Genomic DNA, 24,032 nt, shown 5'->3' with positions numbered 1-24,032 from the left:
TCACTTTCTGAGCTGCTGAATGATGGATGTGGAGGTGCTGATGTTGAGATGCATCAGCACCAAATCCAGGGAAAGGGGTTAACTCCGCATCACCTTGTACTAAATGCTCTGGCTTTGCAAGGTCAGATGCTGAGTTTTAATTTGATGGGTTCAAGCTCTACCACTGCTTTTGTGTATAGCCTCAGCCAACTCATTTGACCCATTTTGCCCTGGGAATCTCGCAAACGCTGCCAGAACTCATGGGGCTATTTTGGATTTCACTGTCCCAGCTGCCTTCACAGGGAAGAAGGTTAGGATGGGCCCACACCAGCCCTACCACGGATGGCACCAAGGTGGAGTAAAATTTGCTGCTTGGTACTGCTGCTTAGCACCCAAACTCTTCCATGACTTTGCCTTGCCCCTGTGACTCAGGATGCAATGAAGTTGGAAAATCCCAACCAACAAAGATTTTGTTAGCCCTGAAAGCATTCCCGTATCTACTTATAGCAGACACAGCATCCACCAGCCTGAGGGATGGCAACAGCTAACGCAGAAACCAGCCTGAAGCACCTACAGGGTATGAACAACACACTTAGGTGCCCACAGCCAAGCCTAGACTTAATTCTGTTGCTGAAGCATAACTCAGGTTCGGTTTGAGCATCCAGCACCCTGAGGGGAAAGGCGAGGATGGGAGAGGGGGAAGAAGGCCTTCTGCTTGCCCAGGGAAGCTGCTGCAGCAGCAATGGGCTGCTTGCCCTTGAGTGAGGCCAGCGCTGAGGTTCACAGTGCTAATTTGGCCAAAAGTGCTGTGTGATCTTTAATGAGTAGAGAAGATCAAGCCTTAACTTCTCCGTGAGAAGATCTGTATTGGTCTCAGCGACTTTGATAATAAAGTACAGCAGCATCCAGATGCTCTGATGATGGCTGGACATTTCAGAAATGGTAACAGACAGAGAGAGACTAGCACTGATGACAGACAGACACCTTTCATGAAAGCCATAGCAGTTCAATGGATTGGCTTATTTTTAATACCCTCCTGCCATCCCCTGCAATTATTTCTGGTTTCCCAGTGGAAGGCTTCCTGAATGCTCTGATCAGTGCCTTTGGGACGATTACCAGGACCACTGTGTTCAACAGCCCTTGGAGATCACATCCCTTTGATATTTTTTTAAGTTCAGGCTACACCACTACACTGAACTCCCCAAATCGATTTTCCATTTGCCCTCCCTTTCCCTTAATAACACTCTCTGTATACTGTGCACATTTAATTTACTCCAGCAATTTCCCGTCCCACTTTCACATTTTTGACCATAAAAACCTGGGGAAAAGATAACTTATACTGACAACTCTGTCAGGGCATCATTTCTCTTAATGCATCACATTAGAGTCTTATTGAAGCATGAACAATGTGAAGCCTGGGCTCACCGTTGTCAGCCGCCAAGAATGTGGCCTCGTAGACATTATTCTTAATGTAGTCTGACTCTCGATCAAGGACAGCAGCGGTAGTGATCTGACCATTTGTGGCATTAATGTTCAGCCAGTTTGCAGGATCTGACAGCTTAGAGTATCTACAGAGAAAGGAAATAAATACATGGCAGTCTTTTCACTGACATATCCTTAATATTGCTTGAAATAAGGTTTTTCTGGACTCCTGACCCATGATTCAAAGGACCTTTAGATAACTGGTTTTGTTGACAAACAAAATGCTAATTGAGTATCCGGTTTTTGACCTCCACAATTATTCAATTTTTCTATTTCTTTCATTTTAAAGGTTTTCCTTTCTGCTAAGTGCCACTTACACGCCAGCTTCCCCCAACTGGGAGTGGATGTAGCCTGAGGACTTTGCAGCCAAGAAGAAATGGGGTCTGCAATGACCACTGCATATGTTTGCCTGAATTAGAGGACAGATTCCTGCTCTTTCTCTTATATTGCTCTTCCTGAAATAGCTCTTGCTCTAAATCCATGGACATTCCTGTTTTCTGCTGCTCACAAATAAACAACAGGTTGGGAAATACCACTTGGGAAGAACGGCAGTTTTCAGATATGTTAAACACTGTTTTGGCCATGCCACTCCTTCGTATCAGAATCACATCCTCAGGAGTATAGCGGGAACTCACAGCTCTATTAAGGCATGGACCAAAGGCTGAAGCCTCTCCTGAAGTATTTTATATGGCTTTGATACAGCGGGTGAGGTGGTGCTATGCACAAGGGACGTTTGCAGAGAACAGCAACAAGGAGATGGCTGGAAGGGCCGAGGGGCACATTAGTAAGAGTGCTCCCCATGGGCAGCAACGTGGGGCTATGAGCAAGAACAGATGCATGAAGACAGAGCCCTTATTTGATACCAGTGATCTCAGGATCAACAAAGTCCAAAAGCACAAAAGAGAAGCCTTCTGTGGGACCAGAGAGTAGAGACAATCTACTTTCTGGACCAACATGTTCTATTTACCTTTCTCACTTGCTTTCTTGCTTCCATTTTCTTCCTTGCTTTGGATTCCTACCTCTGTTTTATAAAGCTTGAGTTGAGATGGACACTTATCACTTGTGGTTCAACTGGAAGCTAATAAATGGCCAAGCTATAAATCACTGAAATAAGCACACGAAAGATGAGCTTATTTTATGAGTAACTCAGACCTGCTGATAGTTTGATATTATTTTTTTTGGTCTTTATATATGCAAGCAGGAGAACCTCCAGCTGCTGGTGAGTAACCATTTCCAGAAATGGGCTGTTTGAAGCTGAAACTCAAAGTGAAACTTGAGCTGTGTGAATCCATGTGAGCAGGAAAGCAACAGCACAGCTGCACAAGCCCCTGCCAAAGGAAAGAATTACATTTCATGGAGCTAGACTCTTTGGGATGTTTTCATTTCTTTTTAATATCATTGCTGTACGTCTCTTGCCCTTTCACTGCTAAATGACCAGGGATCCAGTTTCAAAGCTGGCTTTGTGAATGCATCTGTGGCTAATGAGGATAACTTGAGGTGTGACATTGGCCATGCCAAGCTGTGCCTTACTGGAGATGCTCCTGCTTCCTTACCTTGTATTTGTAAAAACTCCACTTTATCAAAGACTATTTAAAGCACAGCTCTGACAACAGTGTGCAAGGCTATAACAGCTGGACCAGCTCTCTGAGAACTGCTCACCATGGATCCATAGGATTAGCTTTTAGGGTATCTTTTTTTTTCCTAATTTACCAGTGCCAATGATGAAGGAAAAACAAAGTACCTTTGGATAGCTACAGGACCCTAGCAGCATCCTGCTGCCTCTTGCAAAGCCTTGGCATCAGGCTGCCCTGATGAAAAGAGGGTAAGAGAGACTGTGCTTTTGTTTGGAAACAAAGCACTCCTGGATTCACAAAACATGTGTCCTGGGAGCACTGCGAAAAATCAGCTCAAGTAATTTGCTGTTCGTATTTACAGCAAGTCTTACAAGAGCCTGTACAGGCACTGTGCTATCCCAGGAAGGGCTCAGCAGAGCCAGTCCTACCCCCTGAAATGGATGCTCATTCGGGGTTACAGACCGACCACCTCCGGATCAGGGGAGCATTCAGCCAGAAACGAACTGCTCTCTCCTGTGAAGAACCAGACTTCCTATGGACTTCAGGGAAATAAAGACTCTTCAAAGGGCAATATTTCAAGAATAAAAGAAAAACTGGCTTGTTAGTTAGGAGGGTCTCTCTCCTTAGAAGTCGCAATACCTGTCTAAAGACAATGAGACGAGGCAGTGAATAAACAATCATTTTCTAGACCAGACAGTGCAGTGGCAGGTGAAATATTTCAAACTCTTCCTGACACAAAATGTCACAACTGATGTAGGTTTAAGAGGCCTCTGCTGTGGTCACATAGTATGCTCACACTGTGCTTTTAAAGACAGGCTAAAGCTAAAGCCTCCATAAGCAACACCAGGCATAATGAAAAATCCCAGTCACTTCATCTGGAAATCTAGCCCTAGCCCCTTCTGTGCCTCAGTTTCCCCTCCGTAAAACAGAAATAACAAAGCTGTCTTTTCCCATATTGTGTTTACAAAGTGCAAAATCAACATAGGTCAACAATTTTATGACAAGGCAGTGTAAAAACATTTCATAAAATGTAGCCTTGATCCCTGTCTCTGTACTGACACAGGGACCCCTGCTAGTGACTGGTGTCACAGGAAGATGAGAACTGCCCTTTTGCCATCTGGTAACATGGGATCCCATTCTACCTGCCCTCCTGGACCAGAGCCTGGCTCTTAGAGGGAGGATCAGATGTTCACCAGCTTGTGGGGTGTTCTGCAAGCACTCGACTGGGGCTGCAAGTACCTGCCAGTTATTTAACTGATACCACATCAGTTAGTTCACAAATTCAGTTTCAGCTCCTGCTGAAATTCCCCTCGTGTACATGAGCTCCCGTGGCTGTCTGGTCTCCCACCTTACTGCTTGCTGCATGAAGCGATCAGGATCCACAGCAGAAAACGTTGTCAGGACCGTCCCTGTGGGCACCCCTTCCTCCAGTCTGATCAGCTTGTGGTTTGTTGGGAAATACGGCGCTTCGTTGACGTCTGTAACCGAAATGGTGACTCCTGCTGTCGACTGGAAGGACATCTGGATTCCACTGGCCAGGGGAGCTTGGTTTGATACCATCACTGTCAGCATGAAAGCTCTGTTCATCTCGTAATCGACTGCCTAAAACAAACAAACAAGCAAGAATTGAACCAAGCAGAGAACAAATTCAACCTTCTGGCTGAAAGCTGCAAGATTTAGACGGCGGATGATACCAAAATCATTGCCTCATCTCATTTCCTTCTGAGCCCAGTTCTTTTGACCAGCTTCAATCCTCCAGTATTTGGAGGACCAAATAGTTAAAAACCCACAAAGTAAAAATTGCAAACACCAGGGAGGATTTGTGTTGTGTTTTGCTCCACTGCTCCGTGGTTTCCAGGACAGAAGCTGCCAGTGCTAGTTTAGCACTGGATGAACAAATCCACTGAGGGCTGCCATAAAACCAATAGGCAGAGCCTGGTCAGAGGAACTGGACCAGTACTTAACGGTTCTGTTAGCACTTAAAGCTGCTGACTAAGTAGCCAGGACAGTCTAGGTGGACCCACGAGCCTGAAGTGCTTTTCATTTTCCCTCTTAATTAAGATTATAAGCAAAGGTTGATCTGCAAGGAACAATGCTTGGTCCTGCTGCTCAGGTGGCCCCTCCAGTGGGACCTCTCGTCCTTTTGCCTTGTGATCTCTGGAGGTTTCCTGCATGCTTACACACTTGTTGGGTGGCCACAGATCTCTTTCAAAACGCACATAAAGGTGATGTGCCTTAGGAGCCAGGAGGAGTGAAAAGCCTTTGCTGGCACGACTGACTGAACTGCAGTATAATAATAATTTCTAACCCATCCCACTAATTATTATGAGGGAAGTCACTAATCATCTGCCAGGGATGCTTGAGTTATGCGGGATCACACCTCTGCTTCTTAAAAAATGCTTTGCTGTAATTTATGAATTTAGAAGCGTAACATCTCCTCAGTGCTGAGTCTGCAAGGCGTACCCTCACTGGTGTAAAACGCCATAGCTACACTGACTTTGGTAATGCTATCCTGATTTACATCAGCAAGAGCTGGCTTCCCTGTTCTGTTTAAAATACAGTATTGTCAGGAGAGAAATCAAATCATAGGAGGCTACAAGAGAGAAACAAATTTCAGGGGCAAAAGGTAAAACAGTGGAATCTCTATTCAATTGAAGTGCAAATGCTCCTATTGCTAAACGGTTTCCTGACAGGCAGGGCCAACATTTAATAAATAAAAGGAAGCATAAAGATTCCCAATACACCCACCAGCACTGACTCATGGACTTCTACCGCATTCAAAAAAGATGCATGGTAAAAGTTCCCATTTAAACACTATTCACGGCCTTGAAACAATTTGACTAACACATTTCCTCAATGTCTTTCATGTGCCTCTAATTTATATTCCCCCATTTTTTATATATATATATTTTTTTTCTGTGTGCTGGCCTGTTTGCTAACCTTGCCCACAGTCTGTACCCAGTCCCTGCAGGGGCTCAGCTGGGGTGGGCTGGGCAGCACCCAGGGGTTGATCCGAGCAGCCTCTTTTGCTTCTTTTCTGGGAAGTCCCAAACCAGGGATGCAGAAATGCAGCACAGGGACTGGATTGACCCCATAACACCCATCCCATTGACTTGTTGTGGAGGCATCTGTACCCCATGGTGGCCTGTGGTGGCACAGCGTCTGACACTTGTCTGCACGGGACAGCACATCTGCCTCCCTCCCTGCTGCGCCCAGTAGGGTCCCGTTTCACATCTTTTCTTTTTTCTGCAACATTTGCCTGTAATTCCCCTCCTTCACGCCCATCTCCTATCCAGATGCAGCAGAGTCAAGCTGAGGGCTTGCCACGTGTCTTCCTTTACTCAAGGTACTTTTAACTAAAGGGAACAAATTTGCCTTATGTTATTGTTGAAGCAAATAATAACTGAAGCTTTGGAAGCATCTCCATTATAAATTCACAGCTCTGATCCATGCAGAGTTTATAATAACATTTTACTCAGCTGGCTGCCACAGGGCAGCCACTGCTGCTCTTGGAGATTGTTTCCAGACTCTGCGATGTCTCAGCTGTGTGCGAAGTTACTCTCTCCTTGATCAAGGCTTTCTTTGAAGATTAGGGTCTTGCACAGATATGGAAATGGTTTAGAAAAGGCATGAACAGAAAAAGGAAATGCTATGCTTTCAGTGATTGGGCTAGAGCAGCAGATGAGATTTTGCTAAGAGAAGCTGCAAAACGGCCATCATGAGCATCGTGTAAACTCCAAAGGGCTTCTCGGTCTGGAAGTATTTCTGGCCCCAAACTGCTGCTAGAGGAGTGGGTTTCTCCACAACATGCCCTTCTCTGCACTGTGTCTGCCACTGCTGCAGCCTAGACACAAACCCCTTTGCTTGCAGTTGTGGGAACTGTGTCGTTACCTGTGTTTTCAGCCTATACTAGGGATGAAAACAGCAAGAGACTGCTCCCATGCCACGAAGAACAAGCTCTGGCTGGCCACCCAGTTTGGTGTGCATACATTCCCCTAACCTTTAAGCATATTCACTTATTAACGGAGAACAAAATATTTCAAAGAAGAAGGTGGAATCCTAAGAGTCTTCCCTTCTTCACCATGAAAATTTAATCATAAGCATTTTCACTTATTCTCCTTGCTGAAAATACACCAAAAAACCTCTCAGCTTGATAAGGGGAAGAAACTCCGGGCAGCCAGGGGGATAAGGTGAGGTTATACAGTAAAGACATTCAACGCAATTTCAAGCTCTGAGCTCAGCTTGACAAGATGGGATTTTCGGGTGGTTCTTTGCATTGTGATCACTGTGGGTTACACAGCAGTGGAAAGTCAACACCAGCATCAGAGGTGCCTTGACAAATCTGCCCGGCTTTCTGCTTGCAAGTTCTGAATAAGGGACGGTTCATTATGCAAAAGTTCTTGTGTGGCAGAGATGATCTTGTAAATCCCCTGTTCTTCACTTTGATGTGGCTTTAAACTACAGTTGTGACACTTTACTAGATTAAGTCTAAGGAGTCCTCCCCTGCTTTCAGTCATAGTGTTGGCATTTTGATTTCAGACTGGCTGCTGATGTCAACAAAAGTTAAATTGTTCCATTTTACTTTGTTGAATGTTTTCTGTTTAAGCAGAAAATACATACATATGGATAAGTGCATACTTAGATGCATAAATGCATCCATATACATGCATGTCCAGAAATACTGCTAGGCCTGAAGATGTTTTATAACATTGCATCAGATAAGGCTGTCAAATGTCATTACAGAGCAATAAAGAGTGATAAATACAGGAACCCTGCTGAAATATCATCTAGCAGGTAAGATGATGTCTTCCTTAAAGTGGCAAAGTGGCAAAGTGGCATCTGCAGACACACACGCATAGCTTAGGGGCCAGGGAGCAGGACAAACTCACAAGCTCACACGTTCCCACCAGTGTAACCTCACTGGCATTTCCCTGGTGTCATTTTTTCGCATATCCGAACTGTAAGAAATAAGAATGACTGCAACTTATTAGCCACAAGGGAGTGGGGCTCCTTTTTTTCAACACGGAGGTATTCTTTGATCAGGTTGCTCTCTAAACACCAGCGTTCCGTCCTAAGTAGTTGATTACAACTTCTTGTTAGATGAGGCCAGGCCTGTCAGAAGATAAAGGCTTTGTCCATCCCAGCATGTATTATCCATTTCGGGAGCAGCACACGGCACGTGCAGTGCAAGGCCCTACTGATCACAGCAGCCTATTCATGATACCTTCACTTTCTTGGTAGTCAGTGGGAGCATCCATAGGCATCTTATCTGGGAAGAGATTCAGGGAATGCTGAATGAACCTGGTTAGTTTCTGACTGTGTGTAATTACTGCAGAAGCATTCATTGCCTGGGCTGCTGGTCTCAGTAACCGAGTGGGGAGAAAACTCTCAAATGATGATAAAGGCATGTTCTCTGGAGGCAAGAAAAGAAACTGAATTTGATACTTGTGGAAATACCTGGAGGGTCTGTGATCTCCTAATGTGGAAGGCAATGGATGGCAGAAAGAAGGGGTAGAGAATATTTACAGTCTTATTTCTCAGAGCCTTTGGACAAGATTCTCTGATGATCTAACGTGTGGAGCAGCCTTCACTGAGGATGTGGTCCACACTGTGTGTTTATTGCTTGATACTAGGAAAGGAACATTTCTCCAGCTTTTTATTTATTTATTTTTTTTTCTGAATAGCTCAGAGGAAAATCTTCTCTCTTCTTCCCTTCTGTTACCAAGAAATTCTCTCCTTCTGAAATGCCTTCTGTACTCCCTGCAGATCAGTTGGCTGATCCCCTACAGTGAAGTGCTACCCACTGCTTCACAGGTAGCTGGCAAATTTCTGGCTCAGAAAGGAGAATCACAGCTTCTGCCTCAAACTGCCAAGCAGGGCAGGACTGGACAGTCCAGGCACCAGTCCCGCTTCCAGAGCTCAAAAAGGAGCAGGTCAGGCTCTGATGCTGGCTGTTGCCTTTGGCACGTGAGAGTTTATGAAGGCTTATGGTGGGAGAAACCCAGAATCATTGGCATAACTCAAAACAAAAATATTCAGGACAACTGCACAGAGAGAGTGGGTAAACAACAGCTTGAAGCACTTGTACTCCCAGGTAGGGAAGGCATGAAATAACAGCAGGCCTCTGGCAGTCCTTTTGGCCTTAGTGAGCTTAAAAGGTGACAAATACATCTTTGCTTTGGCTTCCCACTTACCTTTACGACGGTTACCATGCCTTCGTTGGTGACAGGGTCCGTCCGGATGGTGAAGTGCCCAGAGGGGTCCCCGCTGATGATGCGGTAGATGGCATTCCAGTTGGGGGAGTGAGGCTGGTCCCGGTCCATCACCGTCAAATTTGCAACCACAACCTCCACTCTGTTCTCAGGAACTTCCCCTGAATACTGCAAATAAAAGACAGGAGCGGTCACAGTGGGATGTTTTTGTTGGTCCTCGTGGCTACATCCCCTTAACCAGCACACCAACAAGGATATCAGTCCCATGAAGAGGACCACAGCTGCATACTGTGAGCAACATGTTCCTTTCTCACCTCTGCTTTGCATACTGTTTTTCTTTGAATATTTTTCCAAACCTTTTTAATTCTAGCCTCACTTTTTAGCCCAAAGGAGAACAAACCCGCTATCACCCAGCCACTGCCCACATTTTAGCAAATGCTTGAAGCAAAACGAAAATGTTCCTGACACTCATTCATTTACAGCAATTGGAGAGTTAATTCTCATTAGAGGGTAAAATGGCAGACTAAAATGTGCTGTTTCTACGATGACTATGTCCCTTTAAAACAAGGTATTTTGCCTCACTCAGATTCCCGTCATGGCATTTGCTTTTTCAGCGATTTTATTTCATTTTCTTTCTTTCTTGTACTTGATTTGATTTTTGTCTCATTATTTAAAGTGTTTCTTGTGATTTTGCCACAGCCTTTCCCGGTGCTTAATTCTCTCATTTAGCACTGATTTTCATGGAGCATGTCCAGCTCAGGCATATCCTGATGCATTAGCTGCATTCTTTTCTGCTTTCCAGTCCTTGATTTATCATATGGCTGATCAGGGATCCTGCTCTGCGAATACTTCCAGTGTTTGGGGCTCAGAAGCTGCCAGTAAGACACATTCCCAAATTTTCAAATGTGCTCATCCCTCAACATTGCCTATTATCAGCACTTGCAAATCAACACTCTGATTGACATATGGCAAATTAAACACTAGGGAAACGATGGGAGCGGCTGGCTCGGAGTCTGCAACTGAAAGCCTGGCCCCAAACTGCAGGAGCAGAGCATTTTGAAAATCTGGCCTTTGGTGTGCACAAATGCCAGGTTATGTAAATGATAATAAATCATTCCTTTGTTAGCACAAGAGTCCCTTTCCAGTACTAACCCATACCCATCCTTTGGAGTCCTTCAGCTATGTGTGCTTATATTTAGTATACATTATTGCACTTCTGCCAGGAAAAATACTCAATCTGCCCTATGTTAATGTAGATTTAAATTTGCCCTTTAGTGGTATCTTGAATGGCATTTTGCCCTCTTCTCTGGTATGCACCTTTCCTAAACAAGTTTTTGTTAGTGAATGCAGATGGCATCTCTTTCCAGCCATGCTGAGTGGTGGGGAAGAACAGTGGGAAGCTGCGAGATAATTCTAGTTCCAGCACATGCTACAGTTCTTCTTGTCTCTTCATTTCCCATGATTTCACGGGTTCTTTACCCATTCTCGTGCCCAATTTGGAATCTCTGCGGCACACAGCTTAAGCAGGGGAAAATTTATATGGAAATTTATCAAAAGCCTTTTGAAAAATCCATTAGATTATGTCAGATGTACACTCCTATTACCATTTTTTTTTCTGAATCCTGCTCAACAGAACTCAAGGAGATTAGTTAAGTAGGATTGTCTCTTACTAAATCCATACTAGTTATTGCCTATTACATGAATTTTATGTTGTATGGCATGCCAGCAACGACAAGCTGATGAGCCTCCAGCCTCTTCTAGGAGATGGCGGCACTGCTAACATCAAGGCATCATATTTGTTGCAATTTCAAAAGATTTTAGCACTTTATGCATCTATCCCAAATCTCTGACCTTAGCCCACAATTCTTTGTCCACCACTACTAGGCTTACACCTTGCAGAACCAAACAGGATTAATTCATTAAGAGCAAGCTAAAAGCTCTAAGACACTTAAGAGGACCAGAATTGCAGACTGCTGAACACCTGTAATAGATCATAATCCAGGTGTCACCAATGAGTTTGAGTCACCTGGAAAAATACCACACAATTGCCACCAGACTTTAGAGCAGCTTTTTGTAAAAGCCATCACAATACCTGTTTTTGGCCTGTAGCAATGTAGTAAAGGCATATTTTAAATATAGGAGGTACAAAAAAAAATTATAAGTACACAAGGACATCTCAATATAAAGTCTAGAGGAAGATCATAGCCCTCTATAAAGCTTTTCCATTAGTGTAAAGATGAAAATGCTCTGCATATACTGAGGAATCCAGGAGCTGATCCAGTTGCAATGCCTACTAGGCATTAGTAAGTTCTTTTAGTTCTATTCAGCGCTAAGGGTAAATATTGTCTATTATGCTTATAAAGCCAAATATTTTTCTGATGACAACAATACCTACTCTAGAATCAAAAGACCCATCCAAAGCTGTGCAGGTCAAGAAGCAAATACTGGGGAGATGCACCACAAAGAAGAGAACAAATTTTTATCATCTATCATCAGCAGCTACTGGGAATCCAAAACGCAACCCATCTTTCCTCCTGCTAACACTCCCCCACTATCATTAGTGTAAGTAAATGCTGTAACATGCATTGTCCACAATTGTCTTTACTGTTAATAAAATTAAATAATGACATTAAATTACATTTGCTAAAGGAAGGATGGCAGCTCAGAGCTACCCACACTTCTTTAATATCATTCCCTCCCTACCCTGGAGTAATTTAGGATAATGAACAATGCCATCTTTCACTGTGCTGCTTTACAGCATTCCCTCTGCTGTAAGTTTTCTTTCATAAGATTACAATTGATTTTAAATAAAGAGAAGCATATCTATTCAAACAAGGTAAAACAATGGGCAACGCAGGAGCTGCTGAAGTAAACACAAGATTGATAAAACACCACTTGACCTATACTTGTAGCATTTACCCGTATTCCCCTGTAATTCATTTGGCTTCACTTTCAATTGTTGCATTTGAAGTCCTTAATTTCCAGAGTGCTTTTTTAAAGACCATTCGCAAGGATTTCTATGGCTGATTGTTACACACTCTGTTTCCCTTCTGAGATAAGAATTTGTTCTGAGCTTGGTATGCTTTTAAACTCTTAAATTCTGTAGGGTCTTTTTTGTCCCTTTTACCATAAAAGTATATGCTGGCAAAAGTCTCTCTCATTCCTGTAGAGCTGGCCTGTCTGAACTCATGTCTTGCTGAAATGGTAATAATTCATTCTGATATTCTGGTTGCATCAGATTCTACTAAAATTGTTTAATTCCTGAGTTTGTCTTTTGTCTCATGCAGTGTTTGACAGCACATAAACACGCAGACCAGTATCACTTGGGAAGAGACAGGGATTGATGTGGGGGGACAAATGATGAATTCACACAGTGACTCAACTATGTGCTATAAATCTGGAGCCTGGGTTGTGAAGCCACGCACAGCAGAATAAAACCAATTAGCTCACTGCAGCCACTCCTAGGAAGGTGTTGAATTGAGATGGACGAATACAGAGATAATTCAGGATTTCTTCTAAAGGGAATTCCTTTTTTTCCAATGTTCAAATCTTTTCCTAGCTGTTTTTGATAAAAAGCTGTGAAAGCAATGACTTGTCCATATGAGCAGCTGTGAGAAAGATTTTTTTGTTGTGTTTGCTAATGACGACACAAAATTTGCCATAGGCAGACGCATGTTATGAAATCTGGATTGCCCAGAGGCATAGAGTGTTTTGTCACCTATAGCTATGGATTCACTTAGAAGAATAAGGGCATCTTCATTCTCATATAAGATTCTGAACCCTTTCCTGGACAGCTAAAATTACCACAAAGTGTTACTTCTCTCTGGGTCCCCTAGGTAGAGAGAAGCCCAAATGAGAGGGCACAAGCACACGTGGGCATGTGGCATGGGGTGTCCATCTCTTCCTGCCTTCTGCTGCTGGGCCACCCCATAACACAGCAAACCCAGGGGACCTGAGGGACCTTCACAAGGTGCAGCTGGGGAACCCAGTGCCCAGAGATGCATGCCAGGCTGCATTTGCCTACATAAACTGTGATATACTCCCATTGAAGTGTTGGCTTGTGAGCCAAATGTTTACCTTTTCCACATGATATTTAACAAAGATGCTTGAATAGCACGCAAATTAATAAGCCACTGCAGTCTGGTTGCAGCAATCTGTGTAAAATGGAAAAAAAGGCGAAAATCTCCTAATAAATCATTAATTGTGATGTGCCTGCCCAGCTGCAGCACGGAAACAAGCAAATGCCAACCTAATTGATTGCTTCTTATTCCATCTTTATAGGCCTGCATTTTTTATTGTGGGGGTTGAATAAGCCCAGAGGTGTAAAAAACCTCTAGATTGTACTCTGTGTATCTGCCAACTTGATATTTAGATCAATAATCCTCTTTTTTTTTTTCTTTTTTTTTCCCCCTACTCCTACTACTGGTAATTTAGCTTTTCTTCCTAGATGCCTAATTGCTGTTTTCTTAAGCCTTGCTATCAATTCTCTGACCTTTAATTTCCAATATTGTTTGCTGTATGGATGACTGTACTAGGTCTGCAAGTTATCCTGCCCAATCTACACTGCACAGTCGCATTGGGCTATCAGTTTCCGTGACAGCAATTCACTGAACTCCAGGTTCTTGCTCCACCTTGGCCACGGTGCAACAGAGGCAACAAATGCACTTGAAACTCTGTATTCTGAAAAAATTGATCCGATACATACAGTCAACCATACTTTGCATGCAAATCGATTTTAAAATGCAAATTTCTTAATCACATTTCATTAAAGAACTACTCTTGTGTGCTCGTGAAAGATGATCGTCTTCTAAGTACCGAAGTCTGCATGGTTTTCTGAAGCAGCCCAGTGTCTGCCTCTGCATTTCGGAGGCAGCAAGCCCCTGTGTTTGCTGTTGATTTTTTCAGGTTCATGCCCACAGCAGACCCTGCACCACAACATCCCTGGTTCAACTCCATGCTCATTTGGGTCTACTCCACAGTCAATACACGCACACATAGATAACTTCAGATGAGTTAAATGCCATGTGGCAAATGTTTCTCCAAGCGTTATCTATAAAGCCCAACGTGCTCCTGCCAGCTCGCAGTTTTGCTCCACTGGTATGAAGCCCAGCTGTCACAGAGCTCAATCAGAAATGAACTGCCGAGGTTGTAGGCACTGGCTTGTCATGGTCTGGCAGGAGTCAGCCTCATCCAGCTGAGGGCATGACAACCAGCTCACCAACTTTTGGAAGTTCTGCCTTCATCTTCAGCAGTTCACATGCCACTAAAATGCCCCCCCTTGCCAGTAAGGAGCTCTCCAACCTGGGGGCAAGGCTCTACACATGGTGTGGTGGGGCCAGGCTTGTTTACCAAAAAGTTCTACAAGAACACTGGATGATGGATCTTAAAAAATAAGAACAAAAAGCATTAGAAACACAAAAGTGAGCCCTAAACTTTCACACTTCTAATGTGATCCTCTGATGGGGTGCAGACAGCATCCACTTGGTGCCTGTAGCTGACAACAACCACTGGCTTTGGGCTTTTTCTTTAAAGGTGTTATTTTTTCGAAATCATGAGTAATGACTAATTTTGAATTAAATTACAAGATTTACTCTTTAAATATGAAGACAATGCAGTAACAGAGGAGAAGAAAGCAATATCCTTTCTTTCAGAAGCAGCAGATGAAAACCCTCTCATTTCAGCATCTCCGGCATGAGGAAGGAACGTGCAGGTCTAGCTTTCACCTTGGTTCAAAGACTCTTCGAGTACATGCCAGGAGTTCAGAGACAAGAGCACGGAATAGTAAAAGGATATTAAAAAAAAAAAAGTTCGCATGTCTGACAATGAGCACTAATTTTCTTCATTATCAGATGTTACATTCTTGTGACAGTCTGAAAAGATGCCAGAGAAATGATGACACAAGACACTACTCTGCTGCAAGATAGCCATTTCCAGATAAATATATCTTATGGAACGAGGCTCAAAGTTTGCATAGAAATTTAGATATTTTATAAAAATGCATTACAACACAAAGGAGCTTTTTACAACATTCTTATGAAAGGTTTAAAAAGAGATTAAAATTAAGTCCTTGGAAAGGCATATAGCCTTGTCAAGGAAAAAAAAAAAAGTACATTAACCCCGTGTAGGAAAGTTGTACTTTATCTGTATTTCAAAGGCTATAAAGAACCACTTTAATCAACCTACTTGACTTTGGGGACTTGCATGTCTCACTGAAACTCATGAAATCTGGCATAGTGTGGTTTCCAGAACACAAAAGCCTTTAATCTGTAACCCAGCACTCTTGTACATTCAAATCCTGATACTATCTCCTTGTTAGGAAGAAAAATTGTGAATTTATCCAAAATGGGATCTCAACTCATCTAAATGATGTAGCCTTTGCAACAGTGACCTTTAACAATGGTTATACTCAACCATAAAAGATTTTATCATCTCAGGAGCCAATGGAAACAGTATATGTTAAAATTCTGATCTGATAGCACAGCCTTTTATTTTCAAGTTTTAGACAAGAATCCTTTGAACATTTAATTTGCTTTCTTGCCTAACATACCTTTGTTTCTTGCCTACAGAATGAACAGTAAGAAAAGGTAGCTGATACCTTTCTGCAGACTATTTGATTGTCAGGTGTAATTAGCAATGCTATCTTTTAAATAAAGGCATAGATTTTAAAGCAGCTGGAACTGCCTACAAAAGGCGCATTCTTAAAGAAATGCATACATTTATATAATAAAACATTTTTGCACAGATACATCAGTGCTTTACAACAGCTGACAGCCCTATGCTTCCCTTTAGCAACAGCATTGTAGGCTAAGTGAGTTGCCCTTGTCTCACGAGTCCTAAATCTGGTGCTGGAGCGCCTGGGCTGGATTGGGATGCTGAGAACATTGTGAAGATCAGTTTTTTGGTCTCCCCATTGGGTTGTGTCGCAGCTCTGTGATACCTGCTGAGCTATGGAGAAGCTTCGAGATAGGCAGGCTGGCAGTGAACCCTGTGAATGGTGGGCACCGTGTGGGGTATGAGCTGGATAACCAGCACCGCTCTTCCCTAGGCTCTGCAACGTGTTGGCTTCAGCAGAAGAACCTGAACATATTTCAGATGTATGAGAAGAGACTTGCAGCCACACAGGACTAGCCAGCGTGCTCAACTCCCTGTGCCCGCAGTTAGGCATGTAACTATGAACACTTCTGAAGTGACCTGATGGTCATTTGTGTCCAAATTTCCTGCCTGTGTAAGTTCTGTAAAATAAAAAATTTCCTTAAAAGCAGGTGAAATTGTTTAATCTGTTGAAATGTCAGGTCTCAAACGTCTTTCTCTTTGCTCAAAGCCCAAAGCAGAAAATAACTGCACTGTTTTGAACAAAACCTTGAAAATGCATTTTTCCCAATTTACATGTGAACCAGACTGACAAAAATGGCGTGACAGCATTAAGCTCCTAAGTGAGCAAAATGTACTTCACAGGCCTGACCTGTATTTTTTGGTGAAATGTGTATAGAAGAGAATGTTTTAATTCAGGGCCCTGTAATGAAGTTTCATAAAGAAAGGCCTTAAGCTGATAAATCTGGTTTAGGATTTTCTTATTAACTGCCCACTTCATAATAAAATAATGAGTTTTTAATTTAATTTTTTTAAATTTAATTTAATTTTTTCAAATTTTAGGGCATATAAAAGCTGCTCTTGTGCCGTTGGGATCTGAAGATGAATATTCGGGAGAGAGAGAATTTTAAGAGTACTGAAGCTGAATTTTTTATGCACACCATAATCCTGGTATTGAGATTTTTAACAAGTTTCCTGCGTAGCACAGCTCAGCCAGACTGCATGATGACTTCAGCTCAAACCTTCTCCACGTTACAATTGAAATCTCTGTTGTTTCCAGATTAGTCTCAGAATTAGCATACCAAGGATTTTTTTTTTTTTTTCTTTTTCTTTTTAATGACTAGTGTTGAACTCCACAATCAGGTGCTGCAAAACCCACAAGGGCTGGTCATAAACAAGACACAGATCCTTGTAGGAGACAGGCATGGAAGAATGGGTTTTATTTTAGAAATGCTACTATGGTTTAAAGTTGTGACTGCCTCAGCTGATGCCATGATGATCTTTATATTATTACTGCTGAGTGAAATGTAAAGGCACTGCCTATCAGTGGGGCTGAGAGCTTCTGCTTGCAGGGAGATTTGTAGGTCCCCCATCTGCACCCCTGTGCCGTGCTTTCTAGGGGAAGGTGGCCAGGAGGGGAGGATGCGCTATGCTCTGGTCAGCCCTGTGGTCTGGAAGGCAGCAGGTCGGAGCACACCCTGAAATGCACCATCTCTGTGCAGCAGGGGTTGCTGAAGGGTCCCCACAGTTTGCAGACAAGAGCAGACAGATGCAGCAGCAGCACAGCCCTGGAGTCGCTAAAATCAGGCAGAAACAACAGAAAAATGCATGCCTGCCTGCTTAAAGTAATTCAGAGCACAGAATGAAAACTAAATTAAATGCTGTGCAATTCATCAGACTTGCCATGAGAAAGAGACTTCTTGCTGGAAAAGAAGGGAGAGCTACAGGGAAGTCAAAGTGTGTGTAACAGAGAAAGGAAAACAGTGAGAAATGGGAGGGTGGTGGATCCTTGTAAAATTAGGAAGGAAAACATTGTTTCTTCTCTGTTATTTTTTTGGCAATTAAAACATTCCTGCACAAAGCAGGAACAGTTTGAAAAACTCCATGATGCTCAAAAAACTGTGGGAAATCTTTCAAACTTCCTCTCTGTTTTTAATTCTCGCTGCAGTCTGTGTTCTGACCCTTTCTTCTATGGCTGGAAAGTGTTAAGGCATCCTGGACAGTTAGAAATATTTGATAAGAGAAAACTCACAGCACTGCCAAATCCTTTGCTAAATCTCTCTCTTTTTTTTTTTTTTTTTTGTATGTCACTAAAGATTTCATAACCAAAACGTGCTTAATGAAATTCCAGATACACATCCTCTTAAAATGACACCCCTTGGAAGCAACTGTTTTTAAGGCAACAGAATAATGAAGAATTAAAAACCTGCCGACCCAAACAAGTTAGCAACTCCAGAAGGGGATTTATTTCAGCTCCTCGCAATGACGGAGTTACAAAACGCGTTTAAATTTCTCAGACCTGCATCAGTGCCTGCGACGGTGTGTACTTTTAAGATAATGAAATAATCCATTTCCAACGGGTATTTGCCTGGGACACCTGGCAGACACGGAGGTGTACCTGGCAGGGCTGGCTGCACGTCCTGCCTGACCAGGACCCCTGGAGCTGGCTGGCTGCGCTCGGGTGGCCAAATTATGCCCTCTGATTCCAGGGATGGGCTCAGGAAGAGAATTAGGATTTGGGTATTCATCCAAAAGCAGAAAGAGGTACAGAGTCTATGAAAGATCCTTCCGATCTGAGAAAGACATTTCAGATAGATTTTAGAGAAAAAAAATTGCTGGTACGGGTAGATATGGGAGCATTAATGTCTGATTTTCTCCTTGAGGTTTTAGCTTGACTGATGCACGGGAATGGTCTCTAATCAACGTGTACCTACCAGGCAGTGCAGAACACAGGGATTTCCATCACAGCACAGCACAGAGCAGGAAAGGTGGGTGATTTTCTGCAAAGATGTCGTTTGACCCTGTGGATTATGTCATGCACGTAATGCCTGGTACAGAAAGCATGGCCTGGGGGTGCGGTCTCCACCTTTCTGCTCCAGACCCCACACACATTAAACAGGGAGGGAGAAGGAGGAGAGAAGTGACTGCTGAATGAGACACCCCACCAGGAGATACAGCTCTGCCAGGTGCTGCAAATGAAGGGGCTCATGACAGATGGGTGACGGGAAGGGAGAACTGATGTGTGGTGTCACGCCGCATGGTTGGGGGTGCTGTTGCCAGCGTACAGCTCTTGCCTGTGTTTTGACAACATTAACCTGACCATACGAAGCAGCAAAACAGCAGGCAGGAGGCTCAAACATCCAAACAAATTATTACATATTACCACGCTGCTGCTGATGGATATGCATGCACTGCTCTTCCCATTAACAACAGCTTCCTACAAGAACCACAAGGAAAGGAGAGTGCAGAGCCATACATTACAGGTGGGAATATATTTACGAGGTATGTAGGCACAGAGACTGTGCCGTAATTTCTGGATTTTGACCACTTACGTGCTGGGGAGCAAAAAATGAGCAGCGCCGTGGGCTCAGCCCCCTGGTGCTGCTGTAGCTGTAATTGGCTGAGATTGTGCTCTCTTGTACAGAGAGCAGAGGTGGCATTATTCTTGATTTTACACCAAGCAGTACATGTGTCCAATTTGAGAGAGACCAATAGAGCGTTTTTTTAATATTCCTTTTTTTTTTTTTTTTGACAGAAAATTGAAATCTGTAATGAAACTATCGTCCCCATTTTTTAACTCACTGGTCGTTGGCAATTTAAACTCCAAGGTCTGAAAAATTCATTACTACTAACTTCCATCAAGGGTGTTCCTGAAACCAAAATTACTTAATCAACTCAATTTAGCTTCTTGTGTAGACCTAATTCAGAAAAACTTTATCTTCTTGAATTGTTATTGCAATTAATTTCCCCCCCTTCTTTTTCTGCAGCAGACGACATTTCAGTAATTAGATATTTTATAAAAATGAGTTATTCATTCAGGGTAGCTTCACTTTTATATTTGATTAATCATATTACCACTGAGGTCTGGGGCTTGTCTCCAAGGAAAGTTTAATGACCTCATTTTAATCCTTCTTTTAACCACCAGGCAGGTATCAATGAAGAGAAATAAAATTATATTCTTTTTTTTTTTTCCCTTTTTCTTTCTTTTATTTTTTTTTTTCAATCTTAAGATTACATTGGATGTTTTTTTTCTGTGTGACTGACCCATTTACAAGGAAGAATCTATCTGATTTCAGTCAGATTCAGGACAGAATCAGGCTAAACAGAGCCTTGAACTATGCCTTAAGAACTAATGCTCAGTGTAATGGAGAGGAACCAGAACTGTTTCACCAAATGGCAGTTGGTTTCAAGTACTGCAGATGATTAATCTGGTGATAATTTGAAAATGAATGTACTGAAAGGAAATAAACAAAACAAAAGCCATTGTAAATTTAGGTTTTGATTAATGGAGTCTATTAGTTAGAGACTTCTATCAAGGAGACCACGTTCTTTTAATAAATGCATATATACCCCCACAATGTAATGGAATAATTCACATAACTGCAATTTATTTGGGAGCAGGGACTTGGGTTTCATTGATGACTGTTCGCATTATATCAGTGTCTATCTATGCTTTGAACCTAGCTATGTGTATATTTATCTCTGTGTATTTGTATACGTACATCTTTGTACCTACCTATCCATCCTGTAGATTACCCTAAGTAGTCTTAACATTATTTCAATCCCTTCTGTCATATGCTATGCTGATGAAATCACTGAAGAGGCTGATGCTCTTTTCATTAAGACACGGGGAATTACTGTTTTCTCATAAAGTGAGAACTGACTTTCATTATAGATGAAAGGTGAGAAAATAAAGAGCAGAAGTTGAGTATCCACAAGGGGGTATGCGGCATGGTTTGTTTTCCAGAGCAAGGCACTGAAAAGGCCTCCAGGCACCCCAAGAGGGTAGAAGGCACCAGCAGCCCTCTGCCCTTGGCTCCTAGCACCCCTGGACCCACCCAAGGGTGCTCAGCCCCAGCAGCCACAGCTTGCACCTGTGCAGAAATCCAAGCAAGAACGAGGGGTGAGGTTTCAACAGGACAAACTACCAGGTTTCCTGACACTACCCCAAGGGATTTTGCCAAGCTGTAAAACCTGCACCCTGAGGTGAGGCTCTCCTTCGGTCCTTATCTGAATGAAAACTGTGTGGCCATCACAGCTCCTGGGCACTGATGGGCAGGCTTTGTGGTTAGGTTGGGACTCATATCCCAAGGCTGGTTGATTCAAAAAGCAGGTCATGCTGTCAGCAATTTTCACCACAGTGTTGCTGCTTTCCTGACCAAGGCTAAGCTGCCTGTCTGTGGCATTGAAGCCTCCAGACGTTAGCGTAGTGAGTCCTGGGTAAGGCTGAGACAAGAATCATAAAATCATAGAATCAGACAGGAAGAAAGAACAATTTTTGTTTTTCTGTTTGTTACTGCTACCTCTTGACCCAACATCCTTATTCTAATTCATTGTTTTATGACAATAAGCAATGGCTTTCATCAGGACTCGAAATGTAATGAGAGGCAGAAAGCCCATTTCAATTTATGAACACCGAATTCTTATTTAGGAGAAGCAAACTGATTTGTAGTTTTTAGACTTCACTGACTATGTATTTAATTGAAATGCACACAGAATTAGGTAGATACTCATGTACTCAAATGCTACTGGGCATATTGGATTCACTTGAATATAATAATTTATTTCAGTTAGAAGATGACAGTTCTATAACAGCCCGAGCTTTACTGTGTAGTTCGGCTGAGCTTCATTTTGATTGGAAAATAGCAAGCAAACGGCAGTCACCTGGGATTTGCCATGAAAGCACAATTGATTTTTAACAATAAATCCTGTCTGCAGGACCATACTGAACTCCTTCTAGCTGTAAAACAACACAGTCCTGTTAAATTTTCTCACTGTGGTATTAGGTCTTTCCCCTTGCCAGCCATGACCTGTGCTGTTCACCTTGATTTCTGGCTCCTGTGACAACTGCCTCTAAATTATGCCATGGGCATTTTGATGATTTTAAAATACTGTGGCGTGCAGGCTAATCTATATTCAAACATCACCGAATGGCACAGGTGTAACGACAAGCACTGTGTGAGCTGAAGGGGCAGAGGCACTGGGTCCCTGCCACACTGGCAGCCTTAGTCCTTGTGCTGGGAAATTGGTGCGTGGCGCTCAGGATTGAAGCCCTTGATCTTTTCCAGATCTGGACATGTTCCCAGGCTGTGGGAGGTAGTTAACTGCCCGAGTCCACTGATTTTCCCTGCATTGGGTATGTTAAGATCTCTCTTTAGGGTGCTGCTTGGTCCATTTTGGACCATCCTGGTCTGTTCTTCTTTCCATGGGAACCTACTGAAATCCGGCTGGATTCTCCCTTCACAGCATAAGATTAATTTGTGAAACACTAGCATGCATGTAAAAGGGATTTCTCATAATGCTCACATGTACTGAATGCCTCCTGGTACATCTGGCTATAAATGTGCTTAGGAAACCCCAAACCACTAGCAGGCTTACTTGGCTTCCTGTTCTGGTTTCCTGTGGCCGTTTAATATTATTTCTCCAAACTAGGGCTATTTGCATTTTTGCACTGTAGCCATTTGAAAATCAATATTTTTTAGCCTGAATGAAAAACTGAGGGAGTCTCTCTGGCACTTGCTATTTCTGAAGTCACTGTTAGAGACAGAGCTCAGCAGGATACAACTCAGGGAGCTGGAAACCAGGTGAAGCATTTTCTCAATTCTTTGCCACTTGAAAAGAAGTCATCACATTTTTACAGCTCAAGTCAGCATTTTCTGCAATATTGGACAGTGTTGCTCTTTCTCTGGTTGATGCATGGTTTTATTTTGTCTTCAGTGTTAACATGAGAAGAAATACACATAGAGGAAGGAATGAGATTTTGGCTTGCTTTTGTTTGCTTTTCCAGAATTTTGGCAAGTTTGCAGAGCAGAAGAACTCTTGTTTAAGACACTGAAAATCTCATCTGAATTATTATATACAAATCTGGTCAAAAGAAAGAAATCTGAGCAGAATCTGGTGCACAGCAGGGTTGCTGAGATAATCACAGGAATGGAAAGCTGTGATGTAAAATGGGTCTTGAGGAGCTTGGCTTGTTTAGCATCACAAAATACTGTCCACTGGTGTATCAGGGTGGAGATGGGAGAAAATGGGAAGGAAACATCGAAATGGGAGAAAGAACTATTTACAGTAAAGGACTATGTTAGTGCACCCACGATGTCCTGAGATCCCGTTTCACTTTCAAATTTCAAAGCACTTCCCAGAGTGGGCTCATTAACATTTTCCACAGTGCTCTGAGGAGCCAAAATACCTGCAGAGACAGAGGTCAGAAATTTTTGGCAGCGCACTGCCAATAACAGAAGCCCTTTTAACTTGGGACTCTCTCTTTGTCGTTTTGCTCATGAAGCACCGAGCTCACTGCTGACTGATCCCGTCCTGGGTGAGCCGGGTTACCACCTCTGAGATCAGCCTGATCTGACACTTAGTAATTAAATAGCTCTGTTAAAAACTGGCAAAGACTGCTTTTCGTGATGCACTTGCAACAAGTGTTTGTTCCTCCACTGATAAGCCAAATCCACTTTGCAAACAGATTAACCTTACCCAGCGACACGGCCCTTTCTGTTAGGAGATGAGCATCTCTCTGAGCACTGAGTTATTCTGTACTGGCTCTTCTGCTTTCACGCCCAGCCTTTGACCAGACTGCCTGCCCAGGCCACAAGACTCACCACTGCCTGACAGTCCGGTCCTAAACCTTCAGAGCTGTTCCTAATGGGAGATCAGCCTGAGAGGTGGCGTGGCAGTGAAGGCAGTCCTAGAGAGGATGCTTTAAAATATGCTCCACTGGGTTCAGCCTCGCAAGAGAAGATTCTCAAAGCAGTGCCAAAGGGCAAATTTTAAAGTAGCTTTAAATAAGACCTCCTAAGGCTCAGGAGCTTAAAGAACTTGAATAGCCCAGATTCTTTTTTCCCCTTTCTTTCTTTTTTTTTTTTTTTTTTTCCTTTTCTATTTTTTTTTAAAGGAGAGGTTGATTGCCAGCCAGGTTCTTCCAAGAATCCACAAGCTCAACTAATCACAAGCACTTCAGCCCTATGAAATA

At 42.9% G+C, this 24,032-nt stretch overlaps 1 protein-coding gene across 4 annotated transcripts in view; it reads right to left on the bottom strand.

The window, feature by feature from the left end:
- The window catches only part of CDH4 (cadherin 4), a 668,170-nt gene that overhangs the window by 16,831 nt on the left and 627,307 nt on the right, over positions 1-24,032 (bottom strand). For all 4 annotated transcript variants that reach the window (XM_068700721.1, XM_068700722.1, XM_068700719.1 and 1 more), the window contains 3 exons: positions 9,230-9,415; positions 4,384-4,637; positions 1,405-1,547 (listed from right to left, as the gene is read on the bottom strand). In XM_068700721.1, the coding sequence (XP_068556822.1) occupies positions 1,405-1,547; positions 4,384-4,637; positions 9,230-9,415 (583 nt within the window). The remainder of the gene's footprint in view (positions 1-1,404; positions 1,548-4,383; positions 4,638-9,229; positions 9,416-24,032) is intronic.

This window comes from Anas acuta, chromosome 16, assembly GCF_963932015.1.
Source record: "Anas acuta chromosome 16, bAnaAcu1.1, whole genome shotgun sequence".
NCBI lineage: Eukaryota > Metazoa > Chordata > Aves > Anseriformes > Anatidae > Anas > Anas acuta.
Note: the sequence above shows the minus strand (reverse complement) of the source record. Positions and strands in the feature narration are given on the sequence as shown.